Source organism: Perissodus microlepis, chromosome 22, assembly GCF_051167445.1.
Source record: "Perissodus microlepis isolate ML-2025 ecotype Zambia chromosome 22, ASM5116744v1, whole genome shotgun sequence".
NCBI classification, from domain to species: Eukaryota; Metazoa; Chordata; class Actinopteri; order Cichliformes; family Cichlidae; genus Perissodus; species Perissodus microlepis.
Genome location: NC_140481.1, coordinates 25857282 through 25885145, shown reverse-complemented (window position 1 = coordinate 25885145; position 27864 = coordinate 25857282). Strand labels below are relative to the sequence as shown.

General features: G+C 38.4%; 1 protein-coding gene across 2 annotated transcripts; it reads right to left on the bottom strand.

The window, feature by feature from the left end:
* Positions 1-263: 263 nt before the first annotated feature.
* Positions 264-27785, bottom strand: LOC146363302 (sodium/hydrogen exchanger 3-like). Of its 2 annotated transcripts, none has more exons than XM_084919113.1 (16): positions 27103-27785; positions 11587-11889; positions 10590-10750; positions 7391-7469; positions 6691-6868; positions 6366-6586; positions 5965-6167; positions 5117-5206; positions 4962-5032; positions 4742-4871; positions 4519-4655; positions 4153-4276; positions 3225-3398; positions 2003-2069; positions 1857-1922; positions 264-565 (listed from the first exon to the last, which is right to left on the bottom strand). In XM_084919113.1, the coding sequence occupies exons 1-16, from the start codon at positions 27461-27463 to the stop codon at positions 264-266; spliced, it is 2667 nt and encodes an 888-aa protein (XP_084775239.1). In that variant the 5' UTR covers positions 27464-27785. The 2 variants fall into 2 exon arrangements, with proteins under 2 accessions (XP_084775239.1, XP_084775240.1); XM_084919114.1 differs by lacking the exon at positions 27103-27785 and adding an exon at positions 12843-13104 and having other exon boundaries at positions 2015-2069.
* Positions 27786-27864: the final 79 nt, after the last annotated feature.

The window sequence follows — 27864 nt, the reverse complement described above, 5'->3', positions numbered from 1 at the left end:
TTTGCTCTAAGTGCAGTTTTCTTTTGCCCAGGGAAGCGTGAACCTAAAACAAAAACAGGAGCAGTCTAAAGAACATGCAGGTCATGAAACTGTCAGTGTTTTGTGTAGAAACACAAGAGTTAAGGTTAATCACATAAATGGAAAATAAAATATTTCCTAGTCAATATTCTTAGAGTACACAGTTAAACGTTCTGAGTTTAATTTTGTTTCTTTGGCAGCCAGATTCAAGTGAGGCAGAGTCAAGTGTTTGGGTTGAGATCCAGCTACACGTAGCCATCGTCTCTGGGAGGAGGAGGAGGAGGAGGAGGGGGCGGCTGCAATTGATCGCTGTCCATCTGCTGTGTGTCAGGAATGTTCTCCAGTGTGAAGGAGTCAGTGGAGCGAGTGCTGATACGAAGAGGGGCCAGGCGGCGCAGGTTACTTGGGGTCCTTGGCAAATCCACCTGGGCTCGATGTGACAGAGCCACCATGCTGCTGTCGAGCTCACTCTCCGCAAGCCAAGGCGGAATCTGCAACAAATCCATGGGGTCCAGGTCCGGCATGAAGGCTGGGTTCTCAATCCCAGCTGGATGAACAAAAGAAACTGAATTAGAACCTCAGGTTTCTATATTATGGCTTCTATTCTTCTCAACGATTTGCAAACATAATTTATAATCGAACGTATCACATTTAAAATGACAAAAAGAAAAAAATAAGGCAATTTCAATGGTCGTAGGAACATGTCTGAAGTTTGGAGAGAGTAATGTTTACAACAGTCTAGCTTCCACTTTTCTTCCATAGGCATTAATATACCCCCATACCATTAGAGATGCAAGCTTTTGAAGTGAGCGCTAATAACAGTGCAGTGTCCATGTGTCCCATCCAGTTCATTTCAAGTGAGCTGCGTTTCTGCATGTCGTGGTTAACTTTGTTCACAGACAACATGTGGAGGTGTTTCTGAGCCCGTGCTGTGATTTCCTAAACAGTGTCATGACAGTTTTTAATGCAGTGCTCCCCAAAGCTCCAAAGATCACAGGAATCTGTTGTGGATCTTTGGCCATGTTTTTTGCACACAGAGATTTCTTGTGATGAGATAATCAGAGTCTTTGCCATTTTATTTTGAGGAACATTTTTCTAAAATTGTTCCTTGATCTGTAGACAACATTTTGCACATTGATGAACTTCTACCCATGTTTTGTTCTGATAAACTTTGCCTCTCAAAGATAATCTTTTTAGACATAGTCATGTTACTGTTCTGTTACCAGTTAAACTAGAAAAATGTTCTTCCAGCTAATTCTTTTTAGTACCACCTAATTTCCAACCGTCTTAACTTTTTACGATTACTGCTAACATCAAATGCACTGCAGCCATAAACTGTTCCCAACAGGTTAGAAGGAAAACGTTCAAAAGAAATGAATCGAACATTAGCCAGGCTTTAACCTGCCAGTCCACTAGTACAAAGTCCATGTGATGTATGACAGTCGGGTACTTTTACCCTGCAGCTCACCCTTACATAAACCACATACAGTATTTCCAGTAGTGCGAGCCTGAGGATGACTGTTTCCTGCTGTGTGCTGCACAGAAAGGTAATAAATCCCCTGCCCTTGTTCTCTCAAACAGAAACACACAAAGACTGAAAACTGAGAATTTCATTTTAAAGATTAAATTTTTAAAATGGTACTTAAGTAAATTTTGCACTGAAGGGAGTTTGTTTCATATTGTATCTATTTTGACCTTAATTGCATTTAAAGTATGGTTCTGTAATATTTGTGTTTATAGTTACTATAGTGACCAGTTATAGTGACCAGCTACTCTCTTGGTCACTCTTGAAAAATATATGTTTGCTCTTAGATACAGGATATACAGACTTGTTTTACCTCCTGCTCTGTACGTGGCTCTCATATATGATTGGTCATAGCCAGAAGCGCTGTCTCCCTCTGAACCTAAAAATGAAAATGACAAGATTTTCATTGGCTCTCTAAGTGCTTCCCTATTTTAAATCTGAAGAAAAAAACCACCCAACAATCATACAAACCCTCATCACCAGAATAGCTGATTTTAGCCTTGTCCATTGACTTTCCATTAGGCATCTGTGACAGGAAGACAAGTCATTAGATTATTAGCTGTGGTTCAAAAAGTGAAATTTTAAGTCATATTCATTTGTTCTCATGTTTAGGACTTGGTAGCATTTTTAATTTTCGGATAAAAGATTAGTAAAGGCCAAACAATTTTATGAGTAGGCCAAGATTATAGGAATATATTAGCTATTTGATGGCTGATTGGTATCGGCATTTATAGCAGCTGACAAATGAAAATGAATAAAGTAACAAGAAACGTGATAGTTTGTCCACCAGAGGGAACTCTGTAACTTCACTGTTAGCGATACACTTGCTTGGACCCTCACAAACACAACAACCAGCTGGTCCAAGCAGAGTTATGCAGAGCGTAAACAACCAATTAAATAAATGTACATAAAAACTGTTTGGGAGATTTGTTCATGTTTCATGTGTCTGAAAGAAAAAATGATCTGATACCCAAATTTGAGTTGAAACACTGGACTTGTCTGAGAATTGAGATATTAATGAAGCATAAAATTCAACCACTAAAACTAATTTATCTTCAGGAATGCCAATAACTGTAATTTGGCATCTTCACCAAAAACCATAATGCTCTTTATTATTTTTTCTTCTTTTTGTAAAACATTTCAGAATTCGTGGATAACAAGAATAATTATGTTTCAGAATTAAAAATCTGACTTTCAATCCAAACCAAATGTGTAAGCATACTGGCGGATTATCACCTACAGAAAAATAAAAATGATTTCTGTAATTGCTAATACTGTTAATTTAGGGCAGCTGTGCTATAAATCTTGCACTGGTTGGTGGTCTATTAAATTTGTTAACCACCATCAAATTTTGGTATCAGTATCCAACTTAAAAATCAGTTCTAGTGATTTTTTGGAAAAATGGTAAATGGCCTTTATTTGTATAGAGCTTTACTAGTGCCTAAGGACCCCAAAGCGCTTTACACAACCAGTCATCCACCCATTCACGCACACATTCACACACTGGTGATGGCAAGCTACATTGTAGCCACAGACATGATAAAAAAAAAATATCTAAATACTGAAAATGTTAATTATGTCTAAACATGAGATAAAGATAGTACAAAACAGTTTAAAAAAAAGTTTTGAAAAGTGGTATTTTACTTCAGGAAGAAAATAAATATAGAAATGAAGTTATGACCTTCTGCTGCTGTTCTTTTTGTGTGTGCTTGACAATCGTCTTTGGTGGTTTGACGCCCATTTTTGCAGACGTGAACGACTTCAGTCGGTTCCTCATGGTTCTCTGGAAGATTTCCTGGACTTCTTTTTCATCTCTGTTGATATCGAAATGGCTGCGACTGAATCTGTGCCGATGCTGTAAACAAGAGGACGAGAAGACAGCTTAATACTCCTTCACAAAATCAAAAACAGCAGGTCATGAAGTCAAGCTTAGGCTTAGGTTCAGCTCTGTGTTAATAGACTAGAAGATCTGTTGAGCTCATGCTCACAGTTCCTGCACATCTGCAAGCCACTTTGGAATGCATCTACCACAGTGCTTCCTTTATATACTACACTATATGGCCAAAAGTATTTGGTTTTCTGCCTTCACACATGTGAAATTGAGTGACATCCTATTCTTAATCCTTTGGGTTTAATATGATCTCAGCTCACCTTTTGCAGCTATAACAGCTTCAACTCTTCTGGGAAGGCTTTCCGTGGGTTTAGGTGTGTTTATGGGAATTTATTAGTGAACTCAGACACTGATGTTGGACAGGATGTCCTGACTTGCAGTCTCCGGTCTAATTCTTCCCAAAGATGTTCTGGTATTTTGAGATCAGGACTCTGTGCAGGCCAGTTCTTCGACACTGAACTTGCTCATCTATGTCTTTATAAACTTTACTTTATGCACTGGTGCACGGTCATGTTGGAAGGGGCCATCCTCAAACTGTTCCCACAAAGTTAAGAGCTTAAAATTGGTCAAAATATCTTGGTATGCTGAAGCATAGTTCTCACTGATGCCTGGAAATATTCTTCTTTTGATAACAAGTTAAATTGTACTAATTATATAGAAGCGCGGCACTAAGGTGCTTTAGTAAGCCCTTGATGTAATGACTCAATGTGCTCATTACCTGTTTTCTGCTCTTGTAGAGATGCTGATCCAGAAGGTGGTGAGCGTTAATTGCCTCAGCTTCCCTCACAGCCTTCATGGTCTGCTCATGCATTTCCAGGCTCACTGATGGAATGGGATCTCTACTAAGAAGCAAACCAAATCATGTCAGCGATGTAAAGTAATACTACAATATTAAAGTAGTACATTAACTCTGGTTTCTATTTTACAGCACAGTGGCAAATTGAAGCTTCAGGCATAGAAGATGTTTGTTAATCTAATCTAACTAATAGTTGCAGTGCATTTGATTTCACAACATGATCCTATACTAACTTTTAAGTCTGCTTTTTGCTCTTCTCCTATTGTCATAAAAATCTAGATTGCTCACCTCGTAGTGGACATTGCACCATGATCATTTGACATATTTGCATTGTTGATATCGAAGGATTCACTTTCAGACTTTTTCTTGAAGTCAATAATGGAATTTTCATTACGGACAAACTCCAGAGAGCCCCTCCGCTCACCCTGGAACAGAAGAAGACCATGCTTTCTTTACATGTGGCAGTTTTATCAGTTTTCTTTAATGAGTACTTTAACAAAATAATGCTCACTTCAGTCACATATTCCATAGCATCCTTGAGGTTCAGCTGATGGAAGACATCAAAGACTTGGTCTTGTTTCTTCCTTGCAGATGGCTTCATCAAAATCCATGACATCCAGTTTTCCTCAAAATACTTCCACCTTTGCAAAAAAGGAAACGAAATTCTTAATTTAAAGTTTATTTTAAAATGAGAAGATATTTTCAAATTACGTGTCAAGTCTTATACATACTTGCTCCTCATGTAGTTGTGTCCTATTTGTCCTGATATGTCTTCTATGGCAACCAGAGTGTGATTAAACATCTAAAGAAAGGAGAAGGACTCAGCAATAACTGGATAGAAAATGGTTGTGTAGGTGAAACGAGAGATTTTTCATTTTAGATTTACCTTGTTTGTCAATTTCTCTAGGAGCGAAACCTCAGTCACTGCAGCTCTCTTTACTTTAAGCCACATGACCAGAGGTTTCATTGTTATTCCCTGCAACAATGTCAAGCAGGAATGCAACAGTGTTAGGGGGGGTGGTAAGCGTTGCTCAAGTTCATGAGCTTTAACAGAGACCAGGTAGAGGACAGGGTTCTCTGTATCTTAGCTGTTCCTAGGACTACTTTGTTTTGGAGAGAGACCTCTGATGTTGTGCCTGGAATTTGTTTGGGAGTGACAGCTCCTAATGCTTTTATTGGTGTCAGAAGGGGCCCAGAGGCCAGTACAAGGAAGTGGACCCAAGGGCAGACACAAAAACAAACAGTAATAAGGTTTTACAGGCTTTACTGTAAACACAGAGATGAGAAATGACAAGATGTGGGTTCATGTGAGAGCACTATAGTTAGACCTGTAAGTAATACCTGTAATACAAGGGCGTGAGAGCAATATTGATTCTGTGGGCTTACTTGCAGGCCATTCCAAGGAATAGATTTCAGAGAGGTGCAGAGAATCTTGCCATGGAGGCCAGCGTCCAGGTAACTAAGCTGCATGTGAGCTGCAAGCTCCTCTTTTCATTGCTCATTGAGCCTCCAGAAGCTGGACTTTGGTTCAGTTGTCTTATTATCACTATACTTACCTACATTAGCATTAGGAGCCGAGACCCTAAACTTTGAAGAGTGACTCCAGCAGATTCCAGACACAACATCAAATGTCCAAAGGAGTGCAGTCCCAGGAACAGCTAAGCTACTGCCAGAAGCCTTCTTTTTTTCTTCGAAAAAGATAGTTAACTAATTAAGAAAAAGCGACAAATTCACCTGCAAGATGACAGTGAAGTAAACCACAATGAGTGTAGTGCAGACCATCAGGTTTTTCTCTTTTATCTTATTCTCATCCAGCATCACAGCCAGGCCATACGCAACAGCCCCTCGTAGGCCACCGTAGCTCATAATCACCTGATCTACAAACTCCAAGGGCACCAGCCTGTACCTGTTGAGGATCCAGGTGAGGAAAAACACACCTGCAGTACGAACACAAACACACTTACAAACACACAGTCTTATATAAAGACTCACAAAATATCTTCAAATGAATCTTCATGAGTTTTGAATGCATTTTAGTGTTCCAGTCTATCTAAATGTATTTGCATAACAAACAAACTTTTTACATCACAGTGATGCTTTAACACAAAACTGAGCCCAAAAAGACAAAATCTCACCAATGAATCTATACACCAAGACGAAGAGGAGCGTGAGTAGGATGAAGCCCGTGTTCCAAACCCAGATAACCTTATCGATGGCCGAGATGCCAAGGAAAACAAAGATGATGGTTTCTGATCCGTTGGCAAAAGCCTTCATGGCGTATCTGACTGTTTGGACCGAATTCTCATCCATGTTTGCGTTGATGTACTTCTGACAGCACATTCCACAGAAGACAATCCTACAGAAAGGAAACACAAAAGTAGACTTTCATCTAAATATGTTCACAAAATATGCAAAATAGATGCAGAAATAATAAAACAAATTCAGTTGCAAAACACTCACGAAAGGATAGCAGACAGCGAAAGCATCTCAGCAGTCAGGTAGGAAAGATATCCCAAAACAAAGATGAAGCCTGGCTCGATGATCTGGATGTTTTTTGTGCATTTGGTCAGAAGTGAAATTAGTAGACCAAAAACAAGGCCCACAAGGGAACCGCCAAATGCAACCACAAAAAAGGAAACTGTAGAGAAAGGGGGAAATGTGTAAAAATCTACTTTTAGGCTTTGTTTTGTTTTTTTATTGCATCTGTTTACATGCCTCTACTCCCTACTGTCCTAACTGTCTGCTGCTAAAAAAGAAAAGAAAAGAGTAAATAAAGGCATCTCCAAAAGTTGGTTCTCTTCATCTGGATGTAGCGTTTTCAGTGGGAGAAACGTTTCATCACTCATCCAAGTGACTTCTTCAGTCTGAGCTGACTGCAGGTTTCCCCAATCTTATAAACAGTACATTTGCATAATGACTGAAACCAGCACCACTGAAGGAACAATGGGCTGAAAGGTCAGTTCCCAGCCAATGCCAATAAAAGCATGGTGGTAGCTTGAAATGGTCAATGCATTTTGATGAAGAAGCTAATAATGAACAAAAAATGCTGTAAAAAGAAACAAAAAAAACAATTTCTGCTTAGCCAGACGTGACTGTAAGTGTTTATAACCCATACACAGGCAAATCCTCTATTAACAGTTTAATAAATGTCATATCTTACCTATTCCTTTGATAATTTCTGCAGCATCAATTTTAGGTCCTCCCAGTGACACAAATGCATCAAACACATTGAAGAGCACCTAAGAGATGAAGAAGAAAAATTAATGTTTGGTCATTTAGCAGTAAAGAAGGACCCATGACAAAGGGTTCAATTCCCCTGTAATTAAATGGAATTTCGACGTATTTTATTTGAAATTGCAAAGTAATTATATTTACCTACAAGTACTACACACTAGAGTAAGGGGGTAACAGATTTTTGTTGTGCAAAAACAAACAGTATTACATTGTAGCTACACTGTCCTTTTGGGGGTATGGGCAGTTTTACAGAGTAGATTGACTTTTTACGACTTTATTTAATCATCGTTGTGTTAATGTGCATTAATGGAAGCCCTTTGGATGTGATAAGTACTGTTCCAGCGTACCAAGTTACAAAAAATAAATAAATACCACCAAATGTGTAGGCCTATGTGACCTTATAATGATGGAGCCACGTCTAACTTAATTTTTTTTCTGTCACAGTCACAACAAGTGTATTGGATCAGAATGTCTCCTTTCCTGTGAAATACCTGGAAGTTAAGCAAGGTAAGTCCGTCCATAATAAGACCTGATGTTATGTTGGGAAATATTTGATTGTTTTTCTGCGAATTACCACTTAATAAGGATCTATTTAAAATAATTTATACACTACTTAAAGCACTTGCAGTGTAATTATTTCTTAGTTCCTTTAAAGCACATGAAGTTATGCAAAACTAAAAATTTTCAACTACTATTTAAAATTACTTACATAGTACTTAAATTTACTTATAGTATAATTATTTCTTGTTTCCTGTAAAAAGTAGTGTGCTTACCTTAAGTATAGCTCAAGTATTTGTGGGTAAATATAACCTCTTAAGCCCCAAAGGGGTTTCTGAGCTTCCTGCTCGAAAATGCAATGCCCAAATTAATTGATTATTTCTCTGCAATTACGAACTCTGTCCTTACAATCTTGGTATCAAAATAAAGCTAACACTTGTGAAATTTCATCAGAGGTGTAAATATTGAAGCAGATATTACTGTGTCAAAGTTACTGAGACTGGAACACAGAAAAAGTAAATAGAATTTATCCTCGCCTAATTTTTTTTTTTTTTTTTTTTAGCATATAACCCTTTTAAAATGTGCCTCAGTTCACATTTCATTACAGAAATTCAGTAACCAACATATAAACATCATCTGTGCAAGGATTTATGTTTGTAAAGTAAAACAGTGAAAAATTACAGCCCTGTCAATACATGAATATCCACATGTTGTACAAAAATGTCTAATTTTGGCACACAATTGGACACCATGCCAGTTGAATTTTTTAGGTATTTAAGAGCAGAAATAATTGATTTTATTAACAGGCTTAAAAATGCTTTTTTTTCTTTTTTTTTAAAATATATTTTTGAAGAATTAACGACACATTTACATGGTAATGGCCCTTTTCTGCCGTGTGCATGGAGCATTTAATTGGTCTCTGGCCCTTTAAACTCTGAGGAGCTGTAACTTTGGTGTCTTTTGTTCAATTTGCATGATTGACACCTTTTTTTAATTGTTTGAGCCAATAGAATCACAGTAACAATGCCACGTTCACGTTACTTCAACCAATCAGACGTTGCAAGGCTAAAACCCACGTGGGCCCAGATTTACCGCATGTGATGTCTGTCCAGTCACGTGTCTGTAGGTGGGTCTATAATGGAGGTTGTTGATGGAAAATGGCTCTGATGTGGCTAGGTAGGCGTGGTAACTGCTAATAATCACATGGCTATTTCATATAAATGAAATGAAAATAAATTCCATTTAATTGAAGGGGACTTAGATTAGTGATGGTAAATTTGATTCTTTTTACTGAATCGAGTTTTAATGAGTCACTCACCAAAGTGAATCGGATTTTTTGAGTCATTTGATTCACTGAGTCAGTTGACCAGAGAGTGCAAAAAAATGTACATTTTCACTCAAACTTAATTTGTTTCTCTTTTCATGTAAATCCTACGGAGCCCCGGAGGGGACATGGGAGAAAAAAAAATTAAGACGGACTTTTGCGAGATCTCGCAAAACTAACTCGGGATCTCGCAAAACAAACTCGGGATCTCGCAAAACTTTTGCGAGCTCTCGCAAAACAAACTCGGGATCTCGCAAAACTTTTGCGAGCTCTCGCAAAACAAACTCGGGATCTCGCAAAACTTTTGCGAGCTCTCACAAAACAAACTCTCGCAAAAGTTTTAGCCGCATTCTTCGCTCTATGATTCAGCACAGGAGGGAGGGGGTGAGTGAGTCCTGAGTGATTCGCTTACGCCTACGATTCAGCACAGGAGGGAGGGGGTTAGTGAGTCCTGAGTGATTCATTTGCTCTATGATTCAGCACAGGAGGGAGGGGGTTAGTGAGTCCTGAGTGATTCGCTTACGCTTACGATTCAGCACATGAGGGAGGGGGTTAGTGAGTGAGTGAGTGAGTGAGTGAGTGATTCGTTCGCTCTATGATTCAGTACAGGAGGGAGGGGGTGAGTCCTGAGTGATTCGCTTACGCCACAGGTGTCGAACTCCAGTTACAGATTATATCAATACAATACAGGGTCAGAAATAAAGTAAATACATTGCCAGTATTGCCGATACCAATACTGATAATGATACTTTTAACCTATAAAGGCAGCTTATATAAGGGAGAGCATTGTGTCTTGATTTATGAGATGAATTATCTCTGATTGACAAATTCTGTCCACATTTAATTAATTAGTTAATTTTTATTTTACTTTCAATTTTAAGCTTAATTCAGTTTTCTAAGACATGTATTCAGTTTTATAGTACACCTCTCCTTTAAGGAGAAATATGATATAGCACTTATGCTTCTGAGAAGGTCACACTTCTAACGATAAAGTCACAGGTTTCTAACATTGTCATTTTAAAAGGTGTGCAAAGTTTCAAGTTTCAGCAGTGAACGGGGTGGAACTTCATGATTCGTATCAAATGAACTCCAGACTGTTCAGAAACACCTTTATTGGCCAGAGAAGCTCAGATAAGATGGCAAGACATCAGCTAGAGTAAAACCACTTAAACTGAAGTGCTGGAATGTTTACTTTCTTTACACTTCATGTCTTCAAAGTAGACATGTCTATGATAGATGTCTCACCAAACTCACAGGTTATGTTACTTAAGTAATGCTAAAGACAGCAATGATGCATACAAACCACTGTTACACCGTCGTTGAGCAGCGACTCTCCAAACACCATGATGAAGAGGACGTCGTTAACGTGCACCTGCTCAAACACAGCGATGACGGCCACGGGGTCCACAGCAGCCATCAGACTGCCGAAAAGAAGGTACTGCAGCAGACCGATGTCCAGGTCACCTGTACAGGAAATGCCTTGATGCTCAATCATCCAGGTAAGTAAATCCCAAAAGGTTGATTCTGTACATCTGTACATCCCCAATCTTATAAACAGTACATTTGAATAATAACTGAAACTAGCCAACTGAATGAACAATGGGCTGGGAAGTCCTTGATCATTAATATGCAAATTGTCATGACCATTGATCAAAGACCATTGATCAATGCCTATGAGTACCATTCACAGAAAGTTGGGGAATGGCTGCCATCACAGCATTGTAAGGCACAGCCCCCTCCTTGATTCACAGACACATTTTTTCTAAACACAACACCTCAGTGGCTTTAAACCCCAAAACACACTGCACCAAAAAACGGTCCACCCCAATGATTGGATCCCCCGACACAAACAGAGTAATGTAGAGTGCGCTAAGTGCCAGGAGGATTGCCATGATTTATACACCGAGGAAACCAAACAACCTCTTGTGAAGTGGATGGCACAACACAGAAGGAAGTCTATTTCCACCTACAGGCAAATGGACACTCTTTCAATGATGAGGATTTACACATTCTGGACAGGGAGGAGCGCTGGTTTGAGCGCGGAGTCAAGGAGGCCATTTATGTGAAAAGGGAAAGCCCATCTCTGAATCAAATAACATTGTTTCAGTTATTGTGCAAATGTACTGTTTGGGTTAGGGAAACCTGTAGTCAGCTGAGCCTGAAGAAGTCACTTGGATGAGTGTCAAAATGTTTCTCCCACTGAATTTCCAGATGAACAGAATCAACCTTTTGTGATGTACAGGAATCATATTAGATCTCTCTCTGGTGCATTCACAAAGAAATTACAAAGCCCCTCTTACCCATGGCTCCTCCCATTTGGCACCCCCACAGCGACAGCCCCAAGCTGGCAGCATTCCAGCAGGTCCCAATGACAGCATGGACCAAGATTCCGCCCAGGTTGGTGAAGAAGAGCTTGTTTGGCATGTGGTAGCCTGCATCCAGAATGACTTGAGGCAGCAGGTAGAAGAAGAAGACTGTCGGGGTCAGCCTGAAGGTTTGCACCTTGTCTGCAGCCCAAATCATGCCACCCAAAATGAAGCCAAAACAGATGAGCAGAGCGCTCTCAGGTATGACGCTGGTGACATGATGGTTGGCCTCAATGACTGAGAAGAGAAAACAAGATTTAAAAAAAAAAAAAAAAAAGATAAAAGCCATGAATCAATAGTAATAACCTTTGATTTTAGATTAATCTGCTTGTAGTCAGGTTGGAGCTGGCAAACATTCAAACCTTTGGTTCACTTTACTGAACCACAAATGTAAAACGTGAGGTTGTGTGAGGTTGTAACATTTGCAAATGATTAACTGTAGTGCTCATCTAAAAAAAAAACACGAAAGCACATGATTAACCAGCGTGGCGGATGAATGAAACCCCACTGCATAACTAAAGATAGCCTCATGATTAATGGGTAGAGGAAGTGCCATTAAAGTTTATTTAACAATAAACCCTACTGTCCCACAGCGGTAAACCAATATCCACCTCACGGGGTTACACTTCTGTTCTGCATGTTTATATTTACCCTCTTAAATCCTGTTGTATCATGTTTGATACGTGCCGGTTTTTTTACGAGTTTTTGAGACTTCTCCTTTATCAGTGTGATTTTTTTCACCCCTGAAAAACCTAAAGAAATTTCATTCAAGATACATTCTTCAGCATTTTTTAAATGCCAGATGTAGCAAATGTGATACAAATAAAAAGTCATATATGGAAATTAAAATGTTATACATTTGTTATATTGGCTCAACAAATTCTCAATTTTGAATTCATTTCATATTTTAGGCTGTAAGAGGTTAAATGTAATTAAAGATTAAATTACAGAAACTTGTATCAAGTATACAATTTTTCACCTCTGTGTTTTTATCTGTATATTTATATTTTATAAGCCTGAGCTATTCATTTAGAGGATTTCAGCTACCAAAAGTGAAAGCTTGCTCCACATTACCTTCTCTGTTTGCAAGAGGCAAACTATACTTCTTCTTTTCTTTTATCATCTCGTGTAATAAACAGAGCATAGAATTTTTTTTATCATATTTATATTCTACAATATGTATTACATACCCAGTTTGCCCAATAATGACACCAGTACCCAAAAAGCCACTAAATAAGGGGTCTCCACGTGGTGCCACTTAAAGCTAATGATGGGTATTCCTGTGATATTGGAGCTGTGGCCATGTTGAGACTCATTCGAGTGACTGGATTCGGACAGCTTCAGGTGGGACCCCTCATGTGTTACCACAGCTTCACCCTTCACTGGTGACACAACGCAGATCAACAACACTGACCCCAACAGCCAGAAGAGTGCATATCCACAGCGTAGCATTTGAAAAAAATGAACTGACTGAAGAAAAGAAGCCTTCTCGTGCCTGTATTACCTCAGGAGGTAAAAAAATAAAATAAAAATAACACCTCTGCCAATGGCTTCCTACCCTCACGATATTCAACACTCTGTCTGCGACTTTGTGTCCTCAGTCCTGACACAGTCTGTATCAGGACTGGACTCAGCCTTTTTATAAGTTCACTACTCCTCTATGAGTAAGGTCATGTATGAGTGTGTGGTTGAAGAGTTTAAGAAGGAGCAAAGGATGTCATTCGGTTATTCAGTGACATTTGAAACATTCTCCGGTCATTGCTGCATTTGTACTTTCCGGTCCCGTCCACTCCAGTTTGTCATGATATTGTTAGTGTTGTTGAATGAATACCTTTAGTTTAGGAACATTTCCACCAGTTTCACTCCTTAGTAATGATTGACACCGACCTTACGCAGTCTTAGTTAAAGACTCCCTTGAAATTACGTAGCACCTTTCTCCTCTGTTAAGCACTCAAAGTGCTTCCTACTACTAATCTAAGTCTCCCAATCACGCACATGTGAATGCAGTGTTCACTGTCTTGGCCAAGTACCCTCTGATCAGTAGATGATCTGCTCTACCACCTGAAACACAGCTGCCCCTAACGAAGAAGAAATAACAAAGGTGTTGTAAAGCAGTCCCTAAATAAACTCCTATCATTACATATTGGAGCAGTGACTTCAGAAGGGCACAAAACACTCCTGACTCAGTTAAGAAGCTTAATCATTTGTTTTGTCTTTACATTACTAAGTGATGCTGCAGGGGGATTTTTGTGCCAAAACAAAAAAACGTATGACTTTGTCCAACTTACAAGGCGAATGCAATGTCAGAGACTGTAATTTCAAATATATAATGTAAATTAAATGAAACAGAGAGTTGACAAAGCCAAAATCCACCTGTATTGGCATACACTGTGACAATATTGTAACAGGAGTGTGGGGTTGGCTCAACTCCAGCTGCTGCAAGCTTCACACACAGTGCTGCTCGTGTGGGGAGAATGATTTAGCCTACAATTACAGACTCCTGGGGACAGACAGAAGGTGAACAGTGTTAATTCATAACAGTTGTTAGTTCTACTAACTCCACGGTCTCAAATCTGAGACTCTTTTACCCATTACCAGCAGCTCACCGTTGCTTTGGCAAAAAAAACAAAAAGCAAAAAAAACCTATATTAAAATAAATGTATAAATGGAAACATGGTTATTTCTTTTTATATTTAATTTGTGTTTATCATTACCAAATGTGATTCTGATGGCTGCAGAGCAAGTCACCTACTAACTGGCAGGTTGCTGAAAAAAGTGCCTTCATATTCAAGGAATTTTTTTTAACATTTGTTCTTTTTATTAGTGATGTGTGATACCACTGATTTTCTTTCTGATCTGATACCAAGTAATATTCAGGGTGGTATCGACGATACTGATCCCATACCGATACTTTGTACAAAAACTTATTTTATTTATTTTATCTCAAATTATAGCGTCATAATGATTACAGGACATCAGATTACTTTGTCTTATCACTTAATAATGCAGAGTTCATCATATAGAAATAAAAAAACTGAAGTTGTGCTATTTGAACACCTTGCCTGCCTGCAGCACTTAAGGACTCCGTGAGAGACGTCTGTCTCGCCCTAGCAGCACCTGCCTCTCTCCTCCTCTTCAGTTCGCCTCAACATACGCTCCTCATATTCTGTGATATGATTTACTCTGAGGTGACAAGGTTAGTGATGTTGCCACAACCATACATGCCAACCCTCCCGATTTTTCCGGGAGAATACCGAATTTCAGTGCCCCTCCCGAAAATCTCCCGGAGCCACCATTCTCCCGAATTTCTCCCGATTTTCCACCCGGACAACAAAATTGAAAAACCATATCACAGAATTCATAGCGCGGCCCAGCCAATTCCAGTTTCCAACAATGGCGGTAGCTACTTAGTTTTAATATTACTCTTATTTCTCTTTCTGGGTCGCAAAAAAACCTTTAACGTATGTTCAGGTGAGAATGTAGCTGTGTAAACTTCGTCACATCGTCTTCAAACCCCCGCGGTCTTTCGCTACTCGGGTTAAACATGATATATAAGTCACTTTGATAACTTAAAAATGTTATTGTTTGGCTTTTTTAGTGTTTTATTTGTTCGTGACTAAATCGGTTTGGCTGAGATTAAAGTTATTAGATTAGATAAAATTAAATTTAACGTTATCAATCCCTCGGAAGGGTTCCTCCGGGGTTTTCACACAGCTGAATAAACGTCAAACAATAATTAAACAGAAGAGTTTACGTCAGTGCCCCGTTATATATTAGATAGCAAGGAGCAGACGGAGTTTCACTCCACCGAGGGAGCTCGTGACGTACTACCCGGCTTTCTTTAGACCACGAAGGCCGGGTCCTCAGGTGGAAGCAGCCTCTGAATTTGGACACCCCTGCTGTTTCCGGCCAATAATAACGGTGACATTTAAAGTATTTTATCCGATAAATAAACCCTGTAAAATGTATTTATCACCCCCCAACAGCCCTTTTGAATGTCTCCCTAGTATGGCCACAACACCTCACTCTTGGAGCACTTTTTTTGCCACATGTATCGCAAACCACGTCTCAGCTGTTTGTGGAGGTAAAATACGTCCGCACAATTACGCTCAGCCTTTGTTGTGAGTGCGCACGCCAAGGGGCTGCGAGATATTTATACAACCGTATTTCGCACATGACTATGAAAGGCGGAAGAGGAAGTAGTTCCTTTGAATGTAGACAATCCGAATGTTATAGTTTCGTTCCACTGTGTTCCTGTTAATCAGTGGCGGTCCTAGCCTGTTTGGCGACTTTTCAATCATTCTGACCGCAGGTCTCCACCACAGCAAGCACTCAGACGAAGGTCAGATGAAGGTTATTTTCAGTGTGGGAGGAACAGCAGCTACACTTCAAGACTGTTGTGTGTTATTTTTCATCTCAGCCTCTGTGCTCAACGAAATTTGTCATTTGTGGTCCCAACGCTTAAGGATTAAATGTTGTTAAACAACACAATAAACTAAATTAATAAATTTCAGACAAATAAGTTTCAGTGTTAGCAACATTATGCATTATATTATAGAATATTAGAGATTTAGGATTTTTATTATAAATTAGACTGACAGTAAGTGTCTGAAATGTTGTCCTTGAATTGGAGATGTTTCAGTAACCCTGCCAGGGTCACTCTATATCATTTTAAATTACACCTATATAAACTGTAAACATTTCTCCATGCCCAGGATGGTTTTCTCTAGACACTGTGGCTAAATTGCATGCTGAGGTCCATGAGCTTTTTCAAGAACCCTATTTTACATAAAATTAATTGTTTCAGCAGGTGAGGGATTTGGGTTGATCACTTGGTATCTGAGACATAACCGAGTTAGGAGTCAAGTATAAGTTACTACAATGATGAGGATGAAGAGTTGATCATCAAAATATAACATACAGATAAACCTTCTAGATATCAGTCTGTCCAGTTAGGAAGCAGGATCCATTTCACCTGCTTTGGTGCACATAACAGTGATAACCCGTGCACCGACAACAGGAAGACAACCTCCAAAAATTAGAAAGAAAGTACTTAGACATAAAAGGTGCTTGTACAAATTTGTGTGTGACTGAGACTCAAATTTAAAATCTCTTTATTGATTTTCTATTATTTCCTGATTGTTTTTTCTCTAGTTTTGATTTTTGCAAGTATCTCTGTCACTCATGGTGAGATTAGTGACATTCTAGTTGCACTGATTGGAGGTTGTCTTCTCGTTGCCACTGCAGTGCAACGTTGTCACTTTCGTTTGCACCAAAGAAGATGAAATCCATTAACGCTGGTCTTTTGCTTGCTAGCTGAATAGATTGTGTTATACTCCGATGGCTATAAAGAAGCTTTTTCTTGAAAAAGCACAAATAGATGACCTTGCATTTATTGTCCATTGTACTTCAGTTAGTACACTCATAAAAATTAGTCATTGGATGAACTCAATTTGATTGATGGCAGGTTTTCCACGTAATACATTTATTTTGGTTCAACCAAATCTACATACATCATGACAATTTAATTAAATTGAGTCAGTAGAACACAATTTTTTAAACACATTTAAAAGGAAAAAAAAATACATTAATAAGATGTGAAAGGTTTTGGTTGGTTCAACTCAATACAATGTCATTCATTTGAGCTAGATTTTCTTTCGAATTGAAATGATTATTTTAAGTTCAACTAAATCATAATTTTAATTACCAGAAAACTAATTTAATTATTAAAATAATGACAAAATAAATTTGTTTTTTCAAATCAGTTTTATTCACTTGAATTAAAAGCAGAAACAGAATATTTTGTGAATAAACATACATGTCACATGGTCAAATTAACCTTAACAAAATCAAAGTGCTCACAAAAAAGTGCCTTACATTTGAAATGAATATCAAATCTGAAAAGCACACACCTTTGTATTACTAGGCAAGACTGAAAACAAACTGGAATTTGTAAAATCCAATTTCACGTAAGAATCATTGTATATATATTTATAGTGACACTTGCAGGTAGGTTTTCAGCAAATTCACAATGATAACCTACTAAACATTGCAATTCACACCATATTATGCCAGTCACTGAACATTTTAAACAACCCAAAAATACTTAAATACAAATATATAATGTATATATATATAAAAGATTTTCATTAAGAACATTTTGTGTTACCAAAGGGGAGGTATTTTAATAAAAAAAAACCTTTACTTCTCTAATTCAAACTTTTACAAGCTTATAAGAATGGGAACACCAACTTTAAAACACTGGAAGACACCAAACTTGTCAACATTTGTTTTGTCTCTTTGAAAATCCCAAAAGCAATTAAAAAGAAGATGCTGGTTACAACCATTAAACTTTTTTTGAGCTAAATTCCCACAGTCCTTTTATCCATCTATAGTAGTATAGATTAAAGGTTACATCACTCACAACAGAACAGCAGACAAAAATAGACAACTTCTATTTTTCGAAAAAAAAAGGTCACAGTTTGAACAAAAGAGATAAAAAGGCCAAAATCAAATTTTGTGCTGGGGTCTTGTTTGCCTAAACAAACATCTTCAATTTCATTTGCTGCATCTTTGTACTGAGCCTTTGTCCATCCAGATTCATTAAAATCTTCTGACAAAACTCGAAAGTGTACTTGAGGTCATTTGGATAGCTCAGATCAAGTGCATAAATCAGTCCAAAGAAGACGATGAATGCCATGATGACACTACCGAGGTTGTTCATAACTGTAGTACCTTCAATGACAACTCCAACATCCTCTGGCTCCTGAACGCCTTCTCTTCTGATGGTGTAAATACCCATGACAGTTGCTGCAGTGGATCTCAACCGTTCATCCTCAGTGGAGGTGGTCTGAAAAACAGGATGTTTCAGGTTTAAGGGCTCTGTCACTTGGAAGGGGAAATATTATGCAAAACTCAGCTTTGTATCCTTTTGTGCTGAAACATGGGTCTCTACTGCCTCTATTAACACTCCAAACACGAATAAAACCCATCAATCTGTTTTCTATCAATAGTTTGGGTTTAGGTATTATGTACCTCCCTTTGGGAGGGGCTTGAAATAGAGGAGCAGCTCCTCAAGTGTCTATAGGTGTAGGTATGTGTGTGTGTGTGTGTGTGTGGGCTGGGTCAATTTCCCTTATTTCATGACAATTGGGGACCTTTTGAAACAGCTTGTTTTAGGCACATTATTCCGGAAACCAGAAGATTGCTGTAACGCCAGTGACACTAGTCAGTGTCTCAATGCAATCTGCTGGGTTCCTTAGAAGACTTTTTACTAATTGGCATAATTAACTGAACTTCATTGGAGTGTTTACTTTATGAAGTGCCTTGAGATGACTGTTGTTGTGATATACCGCTATATAAATAAACTGAATTTAAACACTGACAGAAAGTGGATGAATGTTTTCTTCACATTTACCGTGTTTATAGAGGCAGTAGATACCTACATGGCAGCACCAAAAAAATGAACAATTGAATTTTTGCTGAATCTGTCCCCTTGAAAGGTGCTCTCCAGTACAAGTTTCAACAATGACTATTAAGAATAATACATATTTCACAATTATATTGTCTTATTTGAATATATGAGCATTTGAACCTAACTCAAATTGAAGCTAGAAAATAAAGTGTGATAAGCATACCAGATCTCCTCCATACCTGCTTCATGCCCTGGAGGACGGGGCTGTGGCTCCCCACACCCTCTAGCAGATCATTACATGAAGGAACCTTTTAAAAACAAACGCGTCCATGCTCACAGGTGTGCACACGGGTGCTCACACACACAAACGACACCCTTTTTGGCTCCTACCTCAAAGCACACTGTGCGCTGTCGATCTTACGTGCTGCACAATAATGTTTAATATTTAGTATTTACTGTTATATTCCCATATATCATAGTGATGTTGTTTATTGTATTGCTCTCGTTTTCTTCTGCTTGTTTTCTTTTTTCTTTCTCAACAGGTGATCGATATATGTATTTTTTGTTTTGTTTTTTTGTCTGCTTATTTAGTTGTTTTTTGGGGTTTTTTTGCCCTTTATCCCCGTCCCTCTTCTCCACTGTCTTTCCCCCCTCTTCCTTTCTCCCTTTTCTTTTCCTCATTCAAGTCTGTCCCGTAGCTAGCAAGTGAAAATAAATAAATAAATAAATAAATAAAATAAACAATAAAAGATGAATCAAATAGACCATTACGGCAAGGCTGGGATGGTCAATTTGGTAAAGTAAATCCGTTGGGCATCTTTCCTCGCCTTTAGACAATAATTCTGATGGCAAAAGAACCAAACAGGACAGGCAGAAAAAAAAAAAAAAAAAAGATAAGCATACCAGATACTCCTTGAACAGTAGGTCTGGATCTTCATTAAAGTAGATCACCAGACTTTTAAGAGTATGCTCCCTCTTTATATCGATGTCATCACACTAATGCAAGGGTGAAAAAAAAAAAAGGGTGAAAAAAATGTAATTGATTGATTGCATTTAATTGATGGGTTTATCATTAGTACTGACCAAACTACTGATCGCCATGATATCCTTGATCTTTTGGCCCTTTGCTCCTTTGCTCCCCTCAAAAATTTGCATCAGCTTGTCTGTTAAATTGTCCAGCTGAGCCAAGAACTTCGCCTGCAGGGGTTTTGTAGTGATCTGCAGGAACTCTGCATTCACCTGGAAATAAAACATACATAAATATAGTAAACTAGAAGTTTAAATGCAGACTGCTGAATCAACACACTGAAAGTTGCTAAACATTTGAACCATCAGTGAAGTTTGTCAAGACCTCAACTGTTTGTAGCTGAGTTTAGGAATATATCGCCACCTGTTGCTTTGGCATGTTCCTAGCAGCGTTTTCCTTCATTTTTGCGTTTACCTGTAGACGGGATTATTTTTTAAAACGAAAACGGAAAATCTCCGTTTTCAAAAATACCTGTGTAAGTGTGGACGTAGCCGAAATCTTTTATAATAATAAATAAGTTTGAACGTCACGGGAGTGCGCATTGTGCTGACTGCAGTTACTCTTCCGGCCACATGGTTCGCTTTTGGTAGCACCCTCAGTAAACTATGCAGTGCTTTTAAAGACACCTCAAAACGATACTTTCTACTAGAAAATGGCATTATATAATAATAAACACAGAATACCACATTATTAGATTATAAAAAGAAAACAGTAAGAAAGAAGTTAGCTATAGGACATCATCTTTCATTGAGCACAATGGCTGGCTAGCTGCTAATAAGCTAGCACACGCTCCGAGTACTTAAAAGTTGGCAGCTACACAATTTCTCCTCTAAAACAAGGCACTTTTGAAAAGACCTGTCTTTATTGTCAAAACAAATAGTATTCAAGCAGAGAAGAGAATGGTAGCACCACCAAAAGTTCAAAAAACAACTGTTACAACTTCTATGATAAATAGCATTGCCATAGATTTAGCTGATAAAGAAATACACAATTGGATATATGAAAAAAATAATATGTTACCTTACCTGAAGGTGTAGTTTTATCCAAAAAGTACAGAGAGGCCAAGAGCAGCTGCATTCATTTAGGTGATCCTGAAAGAGCACAAAATTTTCAAAGAAGGGGACCGTTGTGTAACTCAATAACTTTGTGTTCTTGTAACAAAGACTGCTTTGAGAGAAAATAATTTAGGTTCACCACACGAATAATAATTGCAGTAACGCTGGAGTGCTACATTTGCGTTGAGTGAGATTAAAAAAAATGATTAAGCTTAAAGAGGGGCTTGAATTTATTTCTTTGAGTTTACAAATACTTAAGTGCAAAAATGTACTCCTCCTACCCCCAGTGCCCCAACAAACTCATTCATTTTGTGTTCAGAATCAGCCTCTGCTGGTTTAGAATAATTTTAGGTTTACACAAAGAAAATCAAATTAATTTGGTATTTTTTAATTACATTTATGAACAACTAGCAAAATTTGTATGTGTTCTTTGAAAGAAGGACCTGAATCTGTTTTTTGAGTGTACCAAGCATGCTGGAAGAAAGACAGCACTGTTAATCTGTAAAGAGGAAATAGGTTCTTGAGAAAAATGATGCCATTACCTGCAACTGAGGATGTATAATATGGTGCACACATACTGTTTGTGTTTTTTAAGATTATGATTTTCTCTTTTAAAACTTAACATCTGTTAATTTTTTTTAAGGTCTACCAAATCTACAGAGCAATATTCTTATTTTACAATACTCCAAATGTAAACCCACAAAACACAAATAACATTTCATTACTACTGATAGTGTGGTGGATTGTCAGTGCAAGCACCGCCCAATTATGCATAGTCAAAGCTTGCATGATAATAACAAATAATTTGTACAGGTTGTATCTGATCCCATTTGTTTAGTTATAAACAAATAACCACAGTCCCACATTTATATCAGCAAAGATGTACACAAAACTGCTCACACGTCCACACATACACGTAGACATCTGTAAGGATACCTGGGTCTGGTGACCCAGTGGCTGTGGTTTTGATTATCTATGTTCTTTGATTTAGTTTTTCTATTATATAGTTTTGTATTTCTGATGTGTAGTTCTTAGTTTTGTTATAATGCCTTCCCTGTGTCGTTGTGTTTCATTGTCTGTTGTGTTTTCATGTCTGTTCTTTCCCAGACTCGTCTGTGTCGTGTCTATCTGGGTCTGGTCTGTGTGTGTGGGTGTGTTCCTGTTACTTCCCGTTTTAATTTGGTTGTCTCCTGTCTGTGTGCGCCATGTTCTGCTTTTGCCTCTCTTACTTTGAAGGTACCTCGTCTCATGTGTTATATTCAGCTTTGCATCATCTGTCTCGTTGTGCGTAATTAGCCCCAGTTGTGTTCGTCGCGTTTCCTGTTCACTCGTCATTCCTTGTGTATTTAACCCCTTTGTTTTCTTCCATCCAGTGTCATGTCCTGTCTGTCTGCCTTTTTAGCTTCATGAGTGTTTCCAGTTTAGTTAGTTTTCTGTTTTTCTGATTTCCAGCAGTAAAGCTGAGTTTTGAGTTTACCTTTTGCATCCTGGAGTCTTCATACTGGGTCCTCCATTCCTGCCTGCCGCACACAACCCCTGTTCATATTTTTACATTGTCCACAGTTCCATGGCCCATTTCCCTTAAACTTAAACCCAGTAATCACTGAGAGCAAATGATCAAATTCATCAGTTAGAAAACACTCATTAAAATAAAAGTTCATCCAGTGACACCACCCATCCCTATCAGTTCTAGACAGCAGCAGCTCAAGTTGCCGGAGTAATTGTGCAAAACTTTGGGTCGATTCTCTGAGTCCTCTGAAATGCTTTTGTCTAAAACTCATCCGTAACTCATCTCAGTTAGGTTAGATGATACTCCTGTACAAATTTTTCTGAAATGAATGCCAACCAACAGATCAAGATCATAACTTGATCTAGTAAAGGTTTTCCATGAATGTGTGTCCCTCTTTTCTATAGGAAATTGCTCTCAGTAAGATTTTGTGGGCCTGCAATTAAAAATTAGGTCACCAAAGCAGTTTAGAACAAAAGCCCAAACCTAGTTTTGTCTAAGAACCTTCAGTCAAAATAAAAGCAATGCCTAGTGTGAGTACATTCTTAAATAGTATGAGCAAATAATCAATCCATTCATTTGAATGTAGGTAGTTTCCTGTTCTTGTGTTTATTTGTTTTGTTTGTTTTGTTTTGTTTAAAAGCCTGACGCTAAAGTGTACATCATTGTCCAACAGTACAAGTAATGTTGGTCTTTTATTTTGAAAATTTGACACTAGATTTTTCCTGTCAGTCAGATTTGCATAGGAAGGTTTCTAATTGAGTGAAGTGATCCAGTAGTATGTGCTTGGAAGCTATAACAAGAGCTGCCTGATTACTGTATGTCCAAACTGGGAAATTGAAACAGGAGAGAAAACAGTGTTTTTTTATGTGTGGTACTTGATTACAAGCAGAGCTCTTATGTAAGATTTAACCATTTTTCTTAGAGAGAAACAAGATTTAACTACCAAAAGAGCTCAGATGTATCCATTAATCAGATAGAGATACTGATGTAATCTGCTTATAAAATGAACTAATTCACATGGGTTAAATCTCAGCCACTGATCCCACTTTTCTCCTCCTGTTTGGCGTAAACAGCAGCTAAAGTTGCCCTTGCAGTGACATTCTAAGTACCTGTGAATTAAATTTCTCTGAAATGCTTTGTTCAAAAATCGTCATCTAGGGTAGCTGTAACTCAAATTCCCCCTAGAACAAAGAGTATAAAGTCTGCTGGCTTTGAGAGTAATACTGAAACAGAGAGGACATGTGTATTAAGTTTTGGTGATTAAATAATGCAGGTGCGGGGTAGACAATTAAAAAAAAGAAAAAAGAAAAATTACAATAGTATTTTTGAATCTCTACAGTTACAAACTCTGTGTTAACCATTTTGGTATTTTGGCTCAGAGGCAGAGGATAGTCCTCCCCCAGCTGCTATCAGGGTAGGAGATGTTCACACCTATGCGTCCAAACTGCAAGCCGCAACTCCCGCACTGACTGTAACGCAGTCAGTTCTACTGTTATGTTGTTTTGTGGATCACAAGGTTTAAAACTACTTACAAACACACACACACACTAACACAAAGTAACCTCACCAGAGTGCCCATTTCGGGTCACTTTTGCCGGCCCAAGCCCGGATAAAGGAGTAGGGTTGGAATTGTGACATTAAAAAACAATAATTGTTAAAAGAAATTTAATTTGTAGTTTTAAATAAATTCTAAATGCATTTAAGACGTTTTTTACTCACTTTATGTCTCTTCCACAATGTTATTTTTCTCTCCTACAATGTAGGTTACAATTACATTAGCATGACCAATTATGCAAATTAGGCGATGACATCATTTAGCGACTTCTAGCAACTTTTAGGACAGCTAATAGCGATTTTTCTTACTGAGGAGTTGGCAACACTTCCTCTGTGGTTAGATTCGCTTCCACTACCCCTGTGCTTTCTGATTTACATTGGCTGCCTATTAAATTTTGTATCGATTTCAAAGTCCTGTTGCTTAATTCCAAATACCTTAACAACCTCGCACCAGACTGTCTTACTGACCTCCTCAGTCTTTATACTCCCGGCCGTTTATTGCGATCATCTGGACAGTTACTCCTGGCTCAACCCAGGCACCATCTAAAGCAGCGGTCCCCAACCTTTTTTGCGCCACGGACCGGTTTATGCTCGACAATATTTTCACGGACCGGCCTTTAAGGTGTCGCGGATAAATACAACAAAATAAAACTAGTACCGGTACCGAAAAAAAAGAAGATTTATTCATAACACACGTGAAAAGACCCAGGAAAACCGAGTTAACGATAAAAACGATAACAAAATAACGCTGAAAACCAATAAAAACCCTCAAAACCATACATTTCACACCTTAGCCTCAACTCTCGCGGCCCGGTACCAAACGACTCACGGACCGGTACCGGTCCGAGGCCCGGGGGTTGGGGACCGCTGATCTAAAGACTAGAGGCGACCGTGCCTTTGCCTCTTAACCTGGCTTTTCCCCCTTGTTAATTCTCTCTGTTTCTTAATCGCTGCATCTTTCCCTAGCTTATTATGTATTCTCCCTATCTCTACTCACTAATGATTTTGTTTGTCCTTCATTTTACTGTGTTTTTAATTTTTCATTGCTTAGTGTAATAATTTATTGTCTATTGCTTCGTGAAGCACTTTGTGTACCCCTGGTTTTAAACATGCTACATAAATAAATTTGTATTGTATTGTATTGGTTAGAATATAAATGGTTATAATATAAACACATTAGCACAGTGAAGCTGGAGGATGAACGCTAACTTTTTTCCACTCGATAACATTTAACGTGAGAGTTCCTGTTAGGTTAGGGACAAATGCAATTGCGTGGCAGGATGCTGTAAACGCACCAAACTTAAGTCAGGAGAATAACTGAGATAGATAATCTATCAAAAATACGAGGTTAGTCATTAATATACTGCTGCATGGGCTGGACCTTAGTTACATCGTTAGGTTTTTAAAACTAAGCTTTAAAAAGAACAGTGGTAATAAAAACTGAGAGAGGCCAACAGTGATCACTGCCTTTTTTAAGAGTTTTTTTGTTGCCTTTTATAGCATATAACCACTCAAATGTGCTGCAGTAGACCAAAAACTGAAGAAAGCATTGATCAACATATAGACATTAACTGTAGAAAGAATTGTGCCGCTGAAGTGAAACAGAGAAAATTTACAGAGGTTTTATTAGAGACATAGCTAAGTATTTTACAATTTGGCACCATCTGTAAAAGTTAAAATTTCTTAGGTATTGAATAGAAGAAATTAACTTTCTTGTCAGAGGTAATTTTTGCAAAAAAAAAAAAAAAGGTGCATAATGCATCTTTGCAAGCAAATAAGGCAGAAAATAGCGGTATATGATGGGAAGATGCTCTTGAAGCCAACATGGGAGATGCAGCTATGCAGGAAAAGTGGTTGTATTGCAGTGCTGGTTCACTGAATTTTGGTTGGAACATGACAGATCTTGCAGTTTTGGAATCTGTGAGATCTGTGTTTCCAGCAGAGACATTGTTTGGTTGTGTCGATGCCATCAGGAGAACATGGGGATCCGCAAATTGTGTCTCTTTAATTCCTTGTTGTTTTTGGTGATCATGGAAATTGTTTTGTGCGCTTTTAGCTGAGATTCTGACATTTCTTTGGATACCACACATGTCTATATTTGAATAACAGACCTGGCGGTACAGCCCGTGTTCCCTATCTGCACCAGGGGCAATGGGGTTCAACGGGTTAATCTCCGGCTCTCTTCTATAATGTGTCTCTTGACCTGTCTTCCTCCCCATTTTTTCCCTTTCCATTGTCCACAAGTGCTTCCTCAAAGGAGATAATCAGATTTTTTTGATTTTCTCTATATTATCGTACGGTCTTTACCTTATAATCTAAAATGCTCCGAGGCGACTGTTGTGATTTGGCGCTATAAAAGTAAAATGAGTTGAATTGAATGTTGGGTTGGTGTAGAGCAGTGATAGTGTTCATGGTCAGTCTAAGAGGTTTACATTGTCTAGGAGTGGGAAATCAGTTACGGTAGCTCATGTTACATCTGCTTATATAAGTGGAAGACAATGGATGGATGGAATCTACAAAGAGTAGCAGCACAGCTCTGCTGCTCACAGCCTGCAGGCCAATCTGGAAATTATTGGGACCTACTTCTATGTTCTACAGTTATTTTCTTTTCTGCACTGCTATAACATCCCACCTACTGAATCCCACTTTAATCCCTAAGGTGTGGAGGCAAAATCACCAATTAACAACGTAGATAGCAGCAAATAGTTTAATTTTTTTTAAATTCTCATTATTTTTTCTATCTGTGTTCTACACAATAGATATTCAAATTGAGTGTAAAATTCTAGCTAAAATAGGTTTTAATAGCTTTGTGCAAAAATAGCTTTTCCAGGGTTTCTGGTTGATGAGGGGAGAGCGGAGCCTTGCAGAAACAGGACTTTGCAGGACTCACCAAGTTTGCAGAGCCAGGAAACCAGGATCCACAGGGCCACCAGGTACGGGGTGGTGACATGATGCCACTTCCAGGACACAATAGGCAGTGTAGTGATGGGCTCCACTGCATGGCCACCTTCTCCAGTTGTGCCATGGTTTGAGCTCATTGCATTGTCTATTTGTGGATTCCGGGTTTTTACTTGACCACTGCTTGATAAAGTTTGATCTGGATCTACATCCGCAAGGCTCAAGCCTCTACACACCATCAGCAGCACGCAGAGAAAAAGTGTAAATCCCCAAGAAGCTGTCATTCTTGGATAAAATCCCTTATAAACCATCAGCAAACTATTGTGTAGATTGTTGACATAAATGTTCCACATACATCCACCTCTTCTTCTGACCAGAGCATAGTATCCACTCTCTGCTCTCCTGTATATCAAGGATACAGCTTTTCACAGCTCGTGAAACACAGCCCATTATGATGCTGGTCTGACTCAACCCACTTTTGTACCCAGACCAGCAAGTTTGGTCACTTTACTCAGTGGTATAATTTAAGCCTGTGAATGGCTTTATTAGCAGCTTCTCACCAATATTAAACTTCTCAGATGGAGTTGATTAAAAGGATTTTTTTTACATCCTTTTAAAGTTCTTTTTCATGTGATTTTCGATAATACACTTAATCAGTTCATCTCTCCATTTTCTTCCATTTATCCAATTCAGGGTTGTGAAGGGTGCTGGGGAGGGTACACCCTAAGAAAGTCGCCAGAGCTAACACAGAAAG

Coding starts and splice junctions, on each gene's coding strand:
- LOC146363302 (XM_084919113.1), bottom strand. CDS start 27,463: ATGTGGAACATTTATGTCAACAATCTACACAATAGTTTGCTGATGGTT. Junction 6,869..7,390: donor AGAAATTATCAAAGGAATAG/GTAAGATATGAC, acceptor CTTTCTCTACAG/TTTCCTTTTTTGTGGTTGCA. Junction 6,168..6,365: donor CTTGGTGTATAGATTCATTG/GTGAGATTTTGT, acceptor TTCGTACTGCAG/GTGTGTTTTTCCTCACCTGG.